Genomic DNA, 16,730 nt, shown 5'->3' with positions numbered 1-16,730 from the left:
CGCCAACTTATCTCAACCTACACCCTGTACATTCCTTTACTGGAAACTTAGAATTTTTATTTGTGGTAAAGAGCTTTGTTTTCCTTTCCTTGTGAGCTCCTCCTCCAAAGATGAAGGTGAATGAACTCAGCGTTGTGTTTGCTATTGCTGAAAAGATAGGCAGGTTCATATTTACAGAGCCACTCACCCCTATGTGGTACAATGGGAATGTTCTCTTGAGTACATGTTCTCTTGCATGTACCCCAGTCAGTACAAGAATAGGACCTTCCTCCTTTTTAGGTTTGCATTAAAGAAAGGACTTGAAATTTAATAATATGGTGTGTCCTCTGGGAGTTCCTTTTTGATCTTCAAAATATACCTGACATGTTCTGAGTGCCCATGGGTGTGAGGTCCCTCCTGCTCGCTCCTCTCCTAGGGACACCCCAGGGTGGAAGACAGCCCTACTTTCACAAGGCTTTTTCTTCTTCAAAGAGAAATTCTTGGCAGAGAAGGTTCCTGTTCTGACTCGCTGTCTTTTTTAAAGAGTGCAGACACGTTCAGATATGTGGTTGTGTATGCATATGGGTGCACTGTGGTCAGGCGGTTACACTGAGACACAGACTGGAAAGTTGTAGGAAGCTGCTCTCAGTGGCTGGGGCTTTTTCCCACACTTTCTCTAATCACTCCACTAACACTTCATGACCTTGCCCTGTTCACTTCCTTCTCAGCACTCTCCCTAAGTTCTTACTATTTGTTTTTACCTGTCTGCCCAGTAGGACACGCAGTGTATGAGGGCAAGGGCTATCCTCAGCGTTAACTCAGGATTAATGCCTCTTGTAGAAGGCAAGAGAAGCCTAAGTACCTATTGTGGTGGATGCTGCAATGTAACAAAATCAGTTTCTGTGCCTTTGTGCGTGAGTCCTGGCAGCCTAACCTGGGATCTTTATCCTGCATCAATTCTGTAAAAGAACTTTTGACCGGAAGTTTGCATCCGGCCTTAAACTCTAGGTCTATCCCGCTTTAATCTCCAGGATATGGTTCCTGTATTAGTAAAGAAAGGAGGATGAAGCAAGCGTTCCCTAAGTTTGTTCCTCAGATTTAGTGTTTAGGGTATTTTGATTCCCGTAGTTTTGTTACTAGTTTCATGCATTTCAGTCTAGTTCCATTTAGGTGCCTGAGCTGCAGAGCTTCTGACATGCATTTGAAAACACAGTTTACTATACGTCTAAGATAGTTTATATTCTTCTGGTAAACTTATACTTACATGATGTGATTTTTCACATCATGTCCTTATTCTTTTTTCCCCCACATCTTTATTCTTGAATTTAACCTAGAGAAGTTAGGCAGTAGCCAGTGGTAGTTTTTATTTTCTATTTGTTTCAATGGCCAGCTTATTACCATGCTAGTAGAATAAATTGGTATGATCATGGTTATAGTTTTCAAATGAAAAGTGAACACAAAGATTATTTAATCTGTATTCTTCATTTTACTAAGACTGATAAAAGGGCAGTGACTTGCTCAATATTCCATCAGTTATTTTGACAGTCATAATTAGCACCAGGTAGTCTGTGACTCTCAGTCCTTTGTTTTTGAAACTACAGTTCAGGTCAACTCCACGAGACACGTATTTATACGGTGCTGGCTCTGTTGGCCACTGTTCTGATTGTTGGGGATACAGTGATGTACAAGACAGATGTAGGTATTACTCTCACAAACCTTACCCTCTGCGAAGGGAAACAGACATAAAACAATTACTTATACTTACAAGAAGGGTTGCAGAAGGTGAGGCAATGTGCTGAAACTTATCACGTAGCTAAGGAAATTTAACCGAGAGTCGAGTTCAGGGAAGCCCTCTTGATAGAATCTGAAAGTTGCTGTCTTAGTTATCTAGCACTACTGTAACAGAAATACCACAAGTGGATGTCTTTAACAAAGAGAAGTTTATTTTCTCACAGTAAAGTAGGCTAAAAGTCCAAATTCAGGGTGTCAGCTTCAGGAGAAGACTTACCTCTCTGTTGGCTCTGGATGAAGGTCCTTGTCCTCAATCTTCCCCTGGTCGAGGAGCTTCTCAGGCACAGGGACCCCAGGGCCAAAGAATGTGCTTTGCTCCTGTTGCTGCTTTTTTGGTAGTATAAGATCCCCAGCTCTCTGCGTGCTTCCCTTTCCTTTTATCTCTTGAGAAATAAAAGGTGGTGCAGGCCACATCCCAGGGAAACTCCCTTTACATTGGATCAGGGAGGTGACATGAGTAAGAGTGGTGTTACAGTCCCACCCTAATCCTCTGTAGTATAAAATTACAATCACAAAATGGAAGACAACCACACATGGCCTAACCAAGCTGACACATATTTTTTATTATTATTTATTAATTTTAGGGCATCTTTTTATTTATTTATTAAAATTTTTATTGTGCTTTAAGTGAAAGTTTACAAATCAAGTCAGTCTCTCATACAAAAATTTATATACACCTTGCTATATACTCCTAATTGCTCTCCCCCTAATGAGGCAGCCCGCTCCTTCCCTCCACTCTCTCTTTTCGTGTCCATTCCGCCAGCTTCTAATCCCTTCTGCCCTCTCATCTCCCCTCTAGTTAGGAAATGCCAACATAATCTCAAGTGTCCACCTGACTGATCCAAGAAGCTCACTCCTCACCAGCATCCCTCTCCAACCCATTGTCCAGTCCAATCCATGTCTGAAGAGTTGGCTTCGGGAATGGTTCCTGTCCTGGGCCAACAGAAGGTCTGGGGGCCATGACCACCGGGGTCCTTCTAGTCTCAGCCAGATCATTAAGTCTGGAAGCTGACACATATTTTCAAGGACACAATTCAATCCATTACAGATGCATAGGAGTAAGTTTGTCAGTGAGGGAAGAAGAACATTCTAGACCTCCTGAACAGCCTTACAAAGGCCCAGAATGAGCAGATGGTGAGTGAGAGGAACTGAGTGAAGACCAGAGAGGGCACAAGGAGCAAGGGGAAGAGAGCTTGAGATAGGTAAGCATCCGATTTTGGAGGGCTTTGTAAACCATGGAAAGTATTAGCTGACTTCAGTGGAGACCCATTGCAGAGTTTTAAGCAGTGGAGTGGCTACACTTGGAAGCTGTTTAATCTCCCAGTATCACTTTGTTCTCCATGGCATGAAAGCCCAGTCCACACCAACCTTCAGACTGATCATGACCCACACGCTCAGCATTGATTAGCAGGAGGCGTAGGGAATACAGTTGGTTCTGTCTTTCGTCCTGGTATTGGGTCAATACAGTTAAACCCCACTTTGGACTGATCCATAGACTCATGCTTTGAATTGGCCTTTTGATGATATTTGGAATGATATTTTCTTCTACCCTTCACCAGACAGCTACCGTATCTGACACCTTACCTTGCTTTAAAAGTCTAGTTCCAGCCTTGGTGTCCTGAGATTTCAGTACCTCTGTCAGGCCCTCCCAGCTGCTAGAAGCCTATGGATTTGAGTCATAGTGAGTTGTGTTGGTCACTTAAATTCTTTTCTTTTAGCACCTAACTTGCCATCAGAGTTTCAAGGGAATCATATGCATTCCCTGAAGATATTGGTTTGTTTTATTAAGAATGTTTGAGTTTTGAAATAATAATTTCATTTGTAACAACTCATAATTTATTTCAGTTGACATGATTTAATTTTCTTGTGATTTTGCTGTGGATATGCAGTAAAATGTTTGAGTTATTACTGTACGTTCAATGGCATTTGTTTTTTTCTTTAATTTACAGTTTTCTCGTGTACTAAAGAATAGAGCCTGGCCCACCTTTAAACAGGCCAAATCTAAAATCTCCCCATTGCACAGCAGTGATTTCTGCCCTACCAATTGCCACATCAATGTGATGGAAGTGTCTTATCCCAAAACGTCAACCTCCCTAGGGAGTGCATTTGGTGTTCAGTTGGACAGTAGGAAGCATAATTCTCATGATAAAGAAAATAAATCTGAGCAAGGTATGCTAACTTTTTAAACTTTATCAAATTATGAGAAGTAATTTATACAATTATAATTATTACAGCATCCCTGAAATTAGATAGATTCCTGGTGTATAAGCAAGTAAAGGATTCCTCACAATAACCATTTGGATAATTATGCATGTTTATAGAATGAAAATGGAGTTATGAATTTTTATTCTTCTTCTGAGAAGAATGTTTGCTCTTTCCTTCCTTATATGTGTGATAGGCACATCTCATCTTTATGTGAAAACTGTGGATTTGAAATGGCTTTATGACTTTGAGAAAAATACAGGAGTAGCAACTACGGGGATGTATAATGCGATTCGGCACCACCACAATAGGAAAAGGGATCAGAATGCATTCCTAGGTTTTAATTGCAACTCTCCACAAGCTTTAATTCATCAATTAAATTCAGCATTAGATCGGAACTTTATTTTATATTAGCCTGAACATCTAAAATGAATTGAACAGAATTGTTACTGTAAGTTAAAGGTAGTAAATATGGAATGATTTTAACTCCTCAGGGAAGCTGAGCCCTATGGTGTACATTCAGCATACAATTACAACCATGGCGGCACCTTCCGGTTTGTCTCTGGGACAGCAAGATGGGCATGGGCTCCGGTATTTGTTAAAGGAAGAAGACTTAGAAACCCAAGATATCTATCAGAAACTGCTGGGAAAACTTCAGACTGCGTTGAAAGAGGTGGAGATGTGTGTTTGTCAAATAGATGAGTGAGTATTTCAAACTGTGCTTTTAAGTCTGCCTAATAGAATCACTGTGGAAAATGTCGCTTTTGAAAATCCAGTCATCCTTTCTTTAGTTTTTGGAAGTGTATGAGATTTGTTCTGACTTTATAGATCCTCTTCATTCCAAAACTGTAAAAACAAACTATGAATATGTTAAAAATGCAAATATATATAGATATTTTAAAGGAAGAGAAAGACAAGGCTGTAACTTACAGAAGAGCACTAAATAAGTCTCAGAGCGCAAGTATTAAATTGAAATTGAAATCGAAAGAGTAGTAGCTGCGTATGGGGAATGCCTTGTGTCCTCTACAGAAAGCAGCACAGTGTTTAATGTACAGGCACTCAGTAGATATTTATGGAACATTTAACATATAGCAAGTACTTATCATTTAACCTGACTGTTAAATGAGGAAATGTAAAATAACGTATCCCTGGGACCAATAATTATTTGTGGTCTGATTGAATCAGTGCTTTCTGAAGTAGCAACCCAAAGAGCTGGGACAGTTGTAACTAAAAGTTGTAACTAAGAGAAGACAGAAGCAGTTAATTAGAATTTTTTCGAAGAAATCAACTCTAATTCTTATTTAAGAAATGAATGATTGGACTGTTTTGGAGAGTTGCTTGCTTGGCTGCTAATCAAAAGGTTGGCAGTTCAAACCCACCCAGAGGTGCCTCAGAAGAAAGACAAGGCAGTCTGCTTCCAAAATATCACACTCCTGAAAACCCTGTTCATCACAGTTCTACTCTGCACACATGGGGTCAGCATAAGTCGGAATCCACTGGTTTAGGGTTTTTTTTAGGATGCTGTAACACATCATGGGTTGTGATCATTGTTGTCTAGTCAAGGCAGCTCTGGGTAGTCAAAACGACATGGGATTGGGAATGGAAGTCTAGATTCTAGTCCTGGCTCTAAACCTCAGTTTCTTATCTAAAAAACAGGATGAATACTAATTATAAGTTTATGGTGAAAATGAAAAAAAAAAAAAATCATATGAAAAACCATCAACACAGTGCCTAACAGCATGTTTGCTCATCCATTCAAGTGATAGAAATTGTTTAATGTATCCAAGGTTGGTAGAACCTGAAAATGGAATGAACACCATTGGATTGACATGGTGGCTGCAACAATGGGTTCAAACATGGCAACAGTTGTGAGGATGACTCAGGACCAGGCAGTGCTCCGTTCTGTTGTACACAGGGTCGCCATGACTTGGAACCAACTCTACAGCGCCTATCAACAACAACCCTTTATGTGGTTAAAGATTTATATTGGTGTGAGACATGTATTGCTTACATGCCATTGCCTGGAGTCGATTCTGACTCTCAGCTACCCTATAGGACGGAGGAGAGTGTCGCCATAAGGTTTCCAAGGCTGTAATCGTTGTGCAAGCAGATTGCCGTGTCGTTCTTCTGCGGAGCAGCTGATAGGTTTGAACTGCCAGCATTTGGTTACCAGCCGAGTGCTTACCTGCTGCACCACTAGGGCTTCTTTTACATCACATACATGTGCGTAATCAATCCCATACTTCCATGAATAATAAAGTTTTAAACAAATATTTAGAACCTATTCTAAGCCTTTGTGATAATTAAATATTATATGAATGAAGTCAGAGCTGACATGATCTTTTACTTTGTATGTCTTTAAAATTTACAGATTAAAATCACCGTATTAGATGTATCATATTTTAAAAATTATCCTCAGATATCATCTAATGTTTTATGAGTAATTTAGAATTTAAGCTCTGTTTTCCTATGTCTAATATACTAGTTTATTTTTTCTAAAATTGCTTACAGTATTTGGTGTATTATGGGGTGACTGCTCCATGCGCAGATATTAAACAGTTTGTAATGAGGCTGCTAAGGGAAGAGGAGACCATTTTTAAACAATTGTATAATTCTTTTGAATTATGCCTTAGAATGACCTTATGACAGAGAAATGGATATTTTGTGGCATTATGTTTTGCTTTATTTAAACAATGGTATTTTATTATATGATATGTTCAGTGTTAGAAATCTGTTATTGTTGTTGTTTTTCCTGAGGCATTTAGGAAGTGTACAGAGGAAGAAAGAATTTTTTATTAGTAATAAGGCAATAAATAGTGGCGTTGAATCACAGATCCTAGATGCCTAAGGGATTTTGAGAGAACATCTGGACTGATCCCATGCTTGCAGTTAGGCCAGGAGTTATTATTTTCTCTTTGCCCGTGAGTTCTTTGGCAGTGGCAGAATAATGGATGGGCTTGAGCTGACACGGCGTAGGGGTCAGCTCTCTGCAGCACTGCCCAGCGATTGACAGACTCCCTTCTATGTTAATTTACTGATTTTTTTTTTTCAAGTTGAGCTAATACTAAACTAAGATATATTTTCAAGAAAAGAGTTTGAGCCAAGGAGCTCCATTCCCTTGGTTTAAAATGCTTTATATTTAAAACACTATTGCAGAAAGGGTTTAAGTTCTTTTTTTTTTCTTTTAACCAAAATTGCTTTACACGATTACCTGTATTTCACTTAGTATTTTCCCAATCTTGTGGCACACATGGTTTGTGCTGGGCTACCAACTGAAAGGCTGTGAGTTTGAACCCACATATTGGTGCCTTGGAAAAAAAAGCCTGGTGATCTGCTTTCGTAAAGATGACAACCAAGAAAACCCTGCGGATCAATTTTACCCTGTAACACATTGGAGTTACCATGAGTCGGAATTGACTTAACAGCAACAGTTTTTTTTTGTTTGTTTGTTTTAATTACTTGAAAAGCCTTTACCCAATTGTTCATGTTTATTAGAAAAGTGAGCAAAGAATTTGCGAAACTTCTTTGGTCTTCCCTGTGTACAGCATATAATTTAATTATAAATAGACGTATGTTCTCACATAATTCAGTGTGCAGTGTAATCACTGTAAAACAGTGCAGTTGTCCTAGTGTCTGGATTCTCCATTGCCCTTTGTATTCAGAGATTCTGCTGTGACACAGTAGAGCTTGACAAATTATTTTAAAAGCTAGTTATCAAACTGTTTTCTCACCAAGTAGTAATTATCCTTGGTCAGACATATATGTGTTTGCAGAGTGGAGAACCAGTCCTCAGATGCGTTGCTAAATTTTAAGAGACATTGCCTCATCACATCTTGTTGGTAGTCTTTGCAGAAGTCATTCATTCCTGTGAAATGGCACAAGGTTGAACCTGTCTTATGATGAAGTCTGATTACCCTGTCTCTTGGGAACACCTCGCCAAAATTTGCTGCCTCGTAACACAAAATGAGGTGAAGTTATAAGCTTAATCAAGGCTTTGAAATTCCTGTTTAACTTTGAGGATCTAAATGCTTTTGCCCTTCAAAGTGTTCTTTTCTTGGACACTAAGAATAAGTAAAGGGGGAAATAACTCATGGGTAGTCTAAAACCTTTCATGGGATTTTAAAATAGAGGGTTTGTGTCATCTCACAGGGAGGACATGGTTCCAGACTATTAGAGAACAGTTAAAATGGGAAATTTGAGAAAAGCAGACTTCATTTTGCAGGTTCCAGATGTCCCAGGATGGAACAAATTGCTTTGTAGGACATTTAGTGGACTAGGGTTACAGAGAGGAATGGCAGGGCCAGTGGCAGAATTATCTTTAAGGTTTTGTTAAGAATTTTCCCAGTAAATGTACAAAAAGAGGGCACAGCTTCATAAAAACCACCATTTATAATAGGTTCTTATGAGCCAGGCCCTATGAGTCAGAATTGACTCGACGGCAATGGGGTTTATGTCCCAGGCCAGCTGACCTCTTTATGTATATGCATTGACTTACTTCATTCCCACAATTCCTCTGTGATTTGGGTTATGAAACTTTGGGATGTCACAGACATGCCAATCTTCAGTTTGTTTCCAGAACTGAATTCCAGGCTTTTTTAGGCTCAAATCTTTTTAGACCCCTCCCCCCATGATGATCTTCCCCTTCGCAGTAAAGTGTCTCTAATCTCTTCAGTTCATCAAGCCGGAATCTAGGTATCCTCTTTGATCCTTGTCCTTCCATTCCCTTCACCTCCAGTACCACATCAAGTTCTGCCAGTTACACCTCAGCCATACCTATCCCCCATACCCATCCTTCACACCAATCACCTATCACCCACACCTGGCCCCCCAAACTGATCCCCACACCAGCCCTCCACATCTACCCCCCACATCTGTCCCTCACATCTATTCTGTACGCTAATCACCCACTCCTACTCCCCATGCCCATCCCACACCTGTTTCCTACACCTATCCCTCATACCTGCCTCCACACCGATCACCCACAGCTATCTCCCCTGACTGTCCCCCATGTCTGTCCTCCATAGTGATCACCCATACCTGTATTCCATACCTACTGCCCACACTGATCTCCCATGGCTATCCCCCATGCCCGTCCTCTACAATGACCACCCACACCTCTCACCCTAGTCTCCATCATCCAGCACTGGTACCACTGTAGAGTTTCCTAGCCTTGCCTCTGTCTGGTACATTCTACCTTCACCAGATTCCAGACGGATCTTTAAAGATAAATCAGATGGTATTAGTCCCCTGTTGAAAACCATTTAGTGGCATTTCAGTGCAATGAAAACAATCAAATGCATTACTGTGGCCTGCAGGACCCTCCTTGCCCCCCTCTGCCTCTACAGACTCATCTCTCTGAGCTCCAGCTGTGCTCGCCTCTCTCAGTTTCTGGATGTGACAAGCTCAGTCCCAGCTAAGAGTTCCCTACCTGGCATTCCTGCTCCTGAGGTCTGGATGCTGGTCCTTCTAGGCATTCAAGTGTCAGGTTAAATGACACGTCCTTAGAGAGGCTGTCCCTACTGCCACAGGGTAGGTGTTCTTCTGCCCAGTCACTCCTATCACATTTCTCTAGGCTTCTCTTAGTTTCAGCACAGCAGGTGTTTTCCCTTTCAGTGTTAGGTTCACAAAATCTCTGAAGTCTCACAGACTTAGAACAACAAAGTTTTATTTCTTGCTCACCCTGCATGTCCACCATGAGTCAGCAGAGTCTCTGCCGCTCCACATTATCCTCACTCAGAGTTGCAGGCTAACCAAGCCCTGCCAGATGGGACGTCTCTGCTTGTCATGGCAGGGAGAAGGGAATGATGCAGACTGTACGCTTGCTTAAAAGCTTCCATCTAGAGGTGACCCATGTCACGTGGGCTCACAATGCATTGACTGAAACAAGTCACAGGACCATACCTGTCCTCACAGGGGTAGGAAGCACCACCCAGGAGAACTGGGATGTTGGTGGACAACCCTAATGGCCACTGTACTTGCTCTGGAGTGTGTGTTACGTGCAAGGGGAATGTGTTCTGCATAATATGCAGAGTAAATACACTGAAACCTGTAAAAGCTGTAACTCAATGGGACTGCCTTGTTTTTCTGGGTCTCACAAGTTTTCCACCTTTGACAGGGTGCAGTCTTAATCACTTTTCTGTCACTCATTTTAGTGGAAAATATTTGAGTTTTCCTTCTCTGACAGATTTCTGCCTTGCACAGGTTCTGGCTTTTACAGGTGTTACTGTGTGTAACAGTGGGTCTCAGTCACCCCATCTGTAAAATGGGGATAATATTAATAATGGTATTAATACCTATTTCATAAGGTGGTTTTAAGGATTAAATGAATTAATATCTCTTAAGTACTTAGCATACTTTGGACATAGTATCAGGAGGGACCAGCCTCTGAAGAAGAATATCATGCTTGGTAAAGTGGAGGGTTAGTGAAAAAGAGGAAGACCCTCAACGAGATGGATGGACACAGTGGCTGCAACGATGGGCTCACACATAATGATTGTGAGGATGGCGCAGGACGGGGCAGTGTTTCCTTCTGTTTTACATAGGGTCGCTATGAGTCAGAACCGACTCAACGGCACCTAACAGCAACAACAGCAACACAGTACTTAGCACAGAGTTCATGATGATGATGATGATGGCATTTCAACTCCAATTTAATAGGGAAGCACAGAGGTAGATATAATATACTGTGCACAAAGATCTCTATAAATGGAAAGCATCAGGAAGAGATTAATCTGGAGTGGCTCACTGCTCAGAATTTTCACCCAAAATTAACTGGACCTTTATGAAAATCACACTTGTTGTTTTGAGTCGATTTCCCACTCAGGGCGGCCCCGTGTATTAGAGTGAAACTGAGCTCCGCGGTGTCTCCTTGGCTGTAATCTTTACGGAAGCGAATAGCTGGGCCTTTCTTCTGTGGTGCCACTGGTTTGGTTCGAACCATGAACCTATAGTAGGTAGCCTAACACTGTCTATGAGCAAAAATAAAGAAAAAATATTTCTGCATGCACAAATAAAATACCATAGTTTGATTTGGTATAGCAGTTTTTGAAAATCAAATTTTATGCAAAAATATGGTGTCAAAAATACTACTTTCCTGTCATTTGTCAGCCTAACCCTTGTTTCCACAGGGTCAGTGCAAGCATGATTGCAGCTGTTTACAATGAAAAGCAAATATGTGAACCCAACTCATATAACTTTGAAAAAAAATGCTTATGCTTAGCCCCATGACTTCTAGTTTAAAAGGTCCATAATGCAGAGAGGACTCCTTGCAAAATGAAAACTCCTCTTCATTTCTTTCCTCTTTCGTATTCAGAGTTCATCTGTCTGTGCAGTACGGAGCTTTGGGTAATTGGAGTTAGCCTAATGCTTTCATCTCTTGAGTAGAGGGGGTGAATAAATACACAGTCTGTCTTATAAGACATAAAAACACCTTTCCAAAGAGAAAAACTGGGTTTAAAAAAATTCATCACTATCCATTATTGAAAATGTTCACAGGGCCTTGAGCAATGTAACATAGTTCCTCCAACTCTCACTGGTGTCTAAAAATCTGTAAATTGTCACTTCACAGTGACTCCTTCCCTAACTACACTATCTGAAATTGCAGCTCTGCATCCTGCCCTCTTTTATTTTTCTCTGCTGTACTATCCAGTTTGTGTGTTTAGAGCCTGTTTCCCGCCAGTAGAACGTAAGTTCCAGGAAGGTAGGGGCTTTTGTGTGTTTTATAAATTGCTGTGTCCACAGCACCAAGAACAGTCCATGGCACACAGACACACATGTACCATGTATTTAATTAATTAAGAATTAATTAAATGTATTTAAGTAATCGATTAATTAAATCACTTAATCAACAAGTATTTACTCAATGCACAGCATTGAGTTCGCTGTTACAAGACATCTATAAGGAGTATTAAGATATTTTCATAGTCTTGAAATAAGAAAAACAAATATTACATTGATATAGAAAAATGAAGATATGTCTGTCCTATTCATCAGAAAAAAGATGTCATTGGTATTTAGTTAGCGAGAAGATGATTCTCGGTTTGAGAAGCAATTACATGGGCCTCTTTGTTTAGGTAGGATTGAATACATTTTGGAAGTTTTATAGCATGCTTTTTCTAATGAAGACTTATTCCATTTTTGCATAATTTTGAGTTAGTTCTAGCCAAAACATTTTACAGCCTCCTATCAAGTCTAGAGTGGTAGGATCGTTAGCCACTCTGAGCCCTCATCAAATTTAATACCCATTCAGAGTCTAAATGTGGCTTTTTAGCCTTGGGCAAAGTGGAAGACCTCTTCATCTGGACAGATTTGTGACATTTCATCCTGGCAGCGTGGAGGATGAGACTGGAGTGGCCCTCGCCTGTCCCATCCTCACCATGAATGTGACTCTGCTTAGCGTCTTATAATCACTAAGGCCAGGACCCCTGTTTAAATGAGCAGTGAAAGGCATTTATTGACAAACAGTATTCTCCGGCAATTAGAGAAAGCCCAGGACAAACAGGAGGCGGGGTAGATGGGTAAGTGAGTTTTTAATCTCTCTGAGGATAAGCCAGGGAGGATATTAAAACACATTTAGTGTTTGAGTTTCGTATTTGCCTAAGACTCCCAAGTTTACCAAGTGTTTTTATGTGGTAGTGATGGTGGTGGTCATGGCTAGGGGAGGGATTTGACATCCTTATATATCAGGAATATGCTGCTCTCGTTTTATTCTCAAAGCAATTGTTTAGGGTTGTTGTTGTTGGGTGCCCTGACTCATAGTGACCCCATGTGATGGGGTAGAACTGCACCCATAGAGTTTTCTAGGCTGTGATCTTTATGGCAGCAGATTGCCAGGTCTTTCCCGTGAGGTATTCTTATTTATCCCCATTTTATAGATGTCAAAGAGAATCTATCATAGCTTTAGTATAATAGCAAAACAAGTAAATGGCAGAACCAGGATTTGAATGCAGCTTTCTGGTCTAAATTATGTGCTCTTTCTATTACTTATTCTGAGAGGAAAAAGTGAACTTTGCATACTATGCTTTTTATGCAATAAAGTATTTAATTTGCATGTTCAACATATAAGGTGCTGATCTGTAGCAGCCAGTTTGGAAAAGTACACTTACTCTTTTTTTTTTTTTTTTAATATCACATTGCAGCCTTCTGTCTTCAATAACATATTCTCCCAAACTAGAACGTAAGACCTCGGAGTCCATGATACCAACAGACAGTGACAATGAGAAGGGAGAGAGAAACAGCAAAAGAGTCTGTTTTAATGTAGCAGGCGATGAACAAGAAGATTCAGGCCACGACACTGTCAGCAACAGAGACTCTTACAGGTAATTTGCTAATTTCTTAAACTCAGTTCAGCAACAAAGTCAAAGGTGAGTCTGTGTTTTCCACAAAAGTCTTGGAAAAAAATTTGATTGCTGTTTTTGTGTATTACTCCCTCAGAATAATCATCAGCTGTTAACAACTCTGGACAAAGCCTAGTGGGACAGCGTACACTTTCAAATTCTTCCCTTTTACGATTTGAGCACTTTGAAAGCATTTTTTTCTTCAATTCTGTGAACCTAGTTTGGGGTATTTGTTGTGCTGTTAATGGATTGTGTTACATGTATAGTCAATAATCAAATTGTACCTGTATTAACTTAAAAAAAAATATGTTTCTGCTCATTGGATGATTGGGTAATGAGTAGTTCTTTTTGCCGCCCTTCTCCCTTTCTTCTTGTCTATGTTTGAAGCTAGTTGAACTAATTTAACTTGACTACCTCCATGACAAGCTTTGAGTTTTTTTCTTCTCCTGGGATGCCTTTCCTCCAACTCTGTTATCTTTTTACCAGACTCTCCAATGGCACCTCCTCCAGTGACCTTCCTTCTTCGAAAGTGCTGTTTCTCCCTTGAGTCTTTGTATCACCTGAGGCCTCATTGACGACCATTGTAACCCGCCATATGTGCTGTGTGTTTAGCTTTACCTTCTCCCATTATATTTCTGTTAATTGAAGCAAACACTTGTTCACTTGTGTAGCCTACAGTGTTTTACAGTGGAAGGACAGTGGAGTAAATAGTAATTAAGTGAAAGTTCTTCTCATCACAGATGTTTGGTGCCACCTAATAGCTAGCATTAAGAGCACATTTTTACCAAGCACACTGAGGAACAGGACAATTTTGCATAATCCCCACAGCAACTCTGTGTGGCAAGCTCTGGCATTAATTCCGTTTTATGTGAAAGGAAACTGAAGTCAACAGGAGTTACATGATTTAACTATGAAACCAGGTGGTCTGGATCCAGAGTTTATCTCTTAACCACTCAGCTATTCCATTTCTATGTAAAAAAGGGTTTTTAATGAATATGTGAGTTGATTAATCCAGAGATTTAATAATGTGTAACAGAAGTAATCAACTTTTATCATTTCATTTGCTTTAACTTCTCATGCTTCAGCAATATGCTCCTTTAATAGGAATCTGTGGCTTTTCTCTAGTGGGAAATTACATGTCTAAAAATACTTTCTTACTCAGATTCTACTTATCAAATAATTAAAATTAACATCACAGTCTCCTTCTAGGCGAAGATAGAAATTTTACATGTAAATTTTAAGTTAAATAAGTTCTTTTTACTTGAGAGGAAGAAGTTATTTTATCTCCTGTACTGTTTCTGAAACCTGTAGTATGTCCATATTCACATATGAAGGAATATTCTTTCCTTCAGCAGTCACCATTATCGAGCATTTACTAGGTGGAGGTCCTGTGTGAACTCTGAGGTAAAGAAGGACAAGATGCCGGACCTCCCTAATGAAGCTCAGAGTATAGCAGATAATTTTAAATTTAAACTCCCAGACAGGGTTGAAAGGTAGAGACCATGAAACAAGACTTCCTTTACCTCTGTTACTAAATTATCTAACTACAGGAGCATACTATCAAATAGATTATGAAGAATTTGAAGTTCAGTTAGACTCCTAGATTTCAAACTGTACATTTACAAAAAATCATTTAGGGTCAGATTACACAAGATAAGAAGATTTGAAATTCGATTGAATCTAAAATACATTTTTTTGTAAGTAAACAAGCTGTTTAAAAAAACCTGTTGCTGTCGAGTCGATTCCAACTCATAGTGACCCAATGGGGTTTCCAGGGAGCACCTTATAGTTAGCAGCTGTAGCTCTTAACCACTACACCACCAGGCTTTCCAGACATGCTGTTAGAGAACAAGATTATCTTTCTCATAGTTGTCTATAGCACAGATTAAAAAATATAACTGTGGCATGTTAAGTTTATGTAATAAGAAATCCCTGGGAGACGTTGGCACACTCACAGCTTCTGTAAGGGTGATGGAGAAATTTGGAAACAGATAACGGTGATGGTTGTACAGCATGAGGAACGTAATTAACGTTACTGAATTGCTCGCGTAAAAATGTTGAAATGGCAAATGTTTTGTTTACCACAATATAAAAATATGTTTGAAAAAGTCCTGTCACCCGTCCTTTTCAGCGACTGCAACAGCAACAGGAATTCCATCGCCTCCTTCACCAGCGTTTGCAGCAGCCAGTGCAGCTCTTACTTCCACAGCGATGAGATGGACTCAGGTGCGCTGGGTCACACACGCGTGCTCCTCCATGTTAGTTCTAGCAGAGATACCTGAGGGATTCACTTGTTTGGGCCACGTGCGTTTTTATCTTACGTCAGTCATTCTAGGTGGCCACATATTTCATTTCAGTTTTATGTGTGTCACAAAGTCAATTTCCCTATCTCATTATAAACAGTAAATTAAAAAGAACTGAAAGAAACAGACTGATTTTTATCCTAATATATATGCTATGATCTTTTTATAAGAAGCCCCCGTGGCACAGTGGCTAAGTGCTTGGCTGCTAACTGAAAGGTCAGCAGTTCAAACCCACCAGCCACTCAGCGGAAGAAAGATGTAGCAGTCTGTTTCCATAAAGATTACAGCCTTGGAAACCCTATGGGGCAGTTCTACTCTTTCCTATAGGGTAGCTATGAGTTGGAATTGACTCAAAGGCAACGAGTGTTTTTGTTTTTGGTATGAAGAATTATAGGTACGCAGGAAACATGTTTTACTAGAACTATTAGGCATTGTTGATTGGGCTAGGTAGTGGAAAGGGGTTCAAAACTGAGGACTTTTAAGACAGTGAATGCACCTGAGGGAACGTTAGACTAGAGTGACGGGGAGAGCGGTAAATAGAAAACACGGATTGAGAGAAACATCTGTTGTGTATGTTAAGAATGAAGACTTCTTATCTAATTAGGACAGATCTTAACTTTTAAGTATGCAGTTTATCTCAACTATTAAATCATTAGAAAAACACGCCACTGAAAGAATTATTTAAATATGAAACCATAGTGTTCTTACCACCTCGTTTTCCAAAGGAATAATAATCTGACATCTTGGTAGCTATTAAATCTTCTGGAATTCTTTTTCTGAGACTTTCTGAGAAAGTCTGAAATAGCTACCACAGGCTAAACTAATGAATGGAATAAGAGCTTATACTTAATTAATTTTATTTTTTATTTAATATTAAAGTATTCTGGAATGTTGAACACAACGTGAGAGGAATGATTTTTGTTTTCAACATCTAGGTGACGAACTTCCCCTGAGTGTTCGCATTTCTCATGATAAACAGGACAAGATACACAGTTGCCTTGAGCATCTTTTCAGCCAGGTATAAGAGGGATGGTGGTGGGTCTTATATCCACAGGCTAAACTCAAAGCAATCCCTTTTTGGGTGTAGTTAAAACACCTGAGAACTAGAATGGAAAGGCCT

The 16,730-nt window shown here is 39.9% G+C and overlaps 1 protein-coding gene across 4 annotated transcripts in view; it reads left to right on the top strand.

Moving 5' to 3' along the window:
* Positions 1–16,730, top strand: part of PREX2 (phosphatidylinositol-3,4,5-trisphosphate dependent Rac exchange factor 2) — a 377,098-nt gene that overhangs the window by 207,326 nt on the left and 153,042 nt on the right. For all 4 annotated transcript variants that reach the window (XR_007513231.1, XM_049853516.1, XM_049853518.1 and 1 more), the window contains exons 24-28: positions 3,720–3,939; positions 4,467–4,674; positions 13,110–13,289; positions 15,439–15,533; positions 16,546–16,628. Coding sequence is in view for 3 of the 4 variants with exons in the window: in XM_049853516.1 (XP_049709473.1) it covers positions 3,720–3,939; positions 4,467–4,674; positions 13,110–13,289; positions 15,439–15,533; positions 16,546–16,628 (786 nt within the window). In the remaining variant the exon portion in view is untranslated. The remainder of the gene's footprint in view (positions 1–3,719; positions 3,940–4,466; positions 4,675–13,109; positions 13,290–15,438; positions 15,534–16,545; positions 16,629–16,730) is intronic.

Source organism: Elephas maximus, chromosome 15 (genome assembly GCF_024166365.1).
Source record: "Elephas maximus indicus isolate mEleMax1 chromosome 15, mEleMax1 primary haplotype, whole genome shotgun sequence".
In the NCBI taxonomy this organism is placed as follows: Eukaryota; Metazoa; Chordata; class Mammalia; order Proboscidea; family Elephantidae; genus Elephas; species Elephas maximus.
Note: the sequence above shows the minus strand (reverse complement) of the source record. Positions and strands in the feature narration are given on the sequence as shown.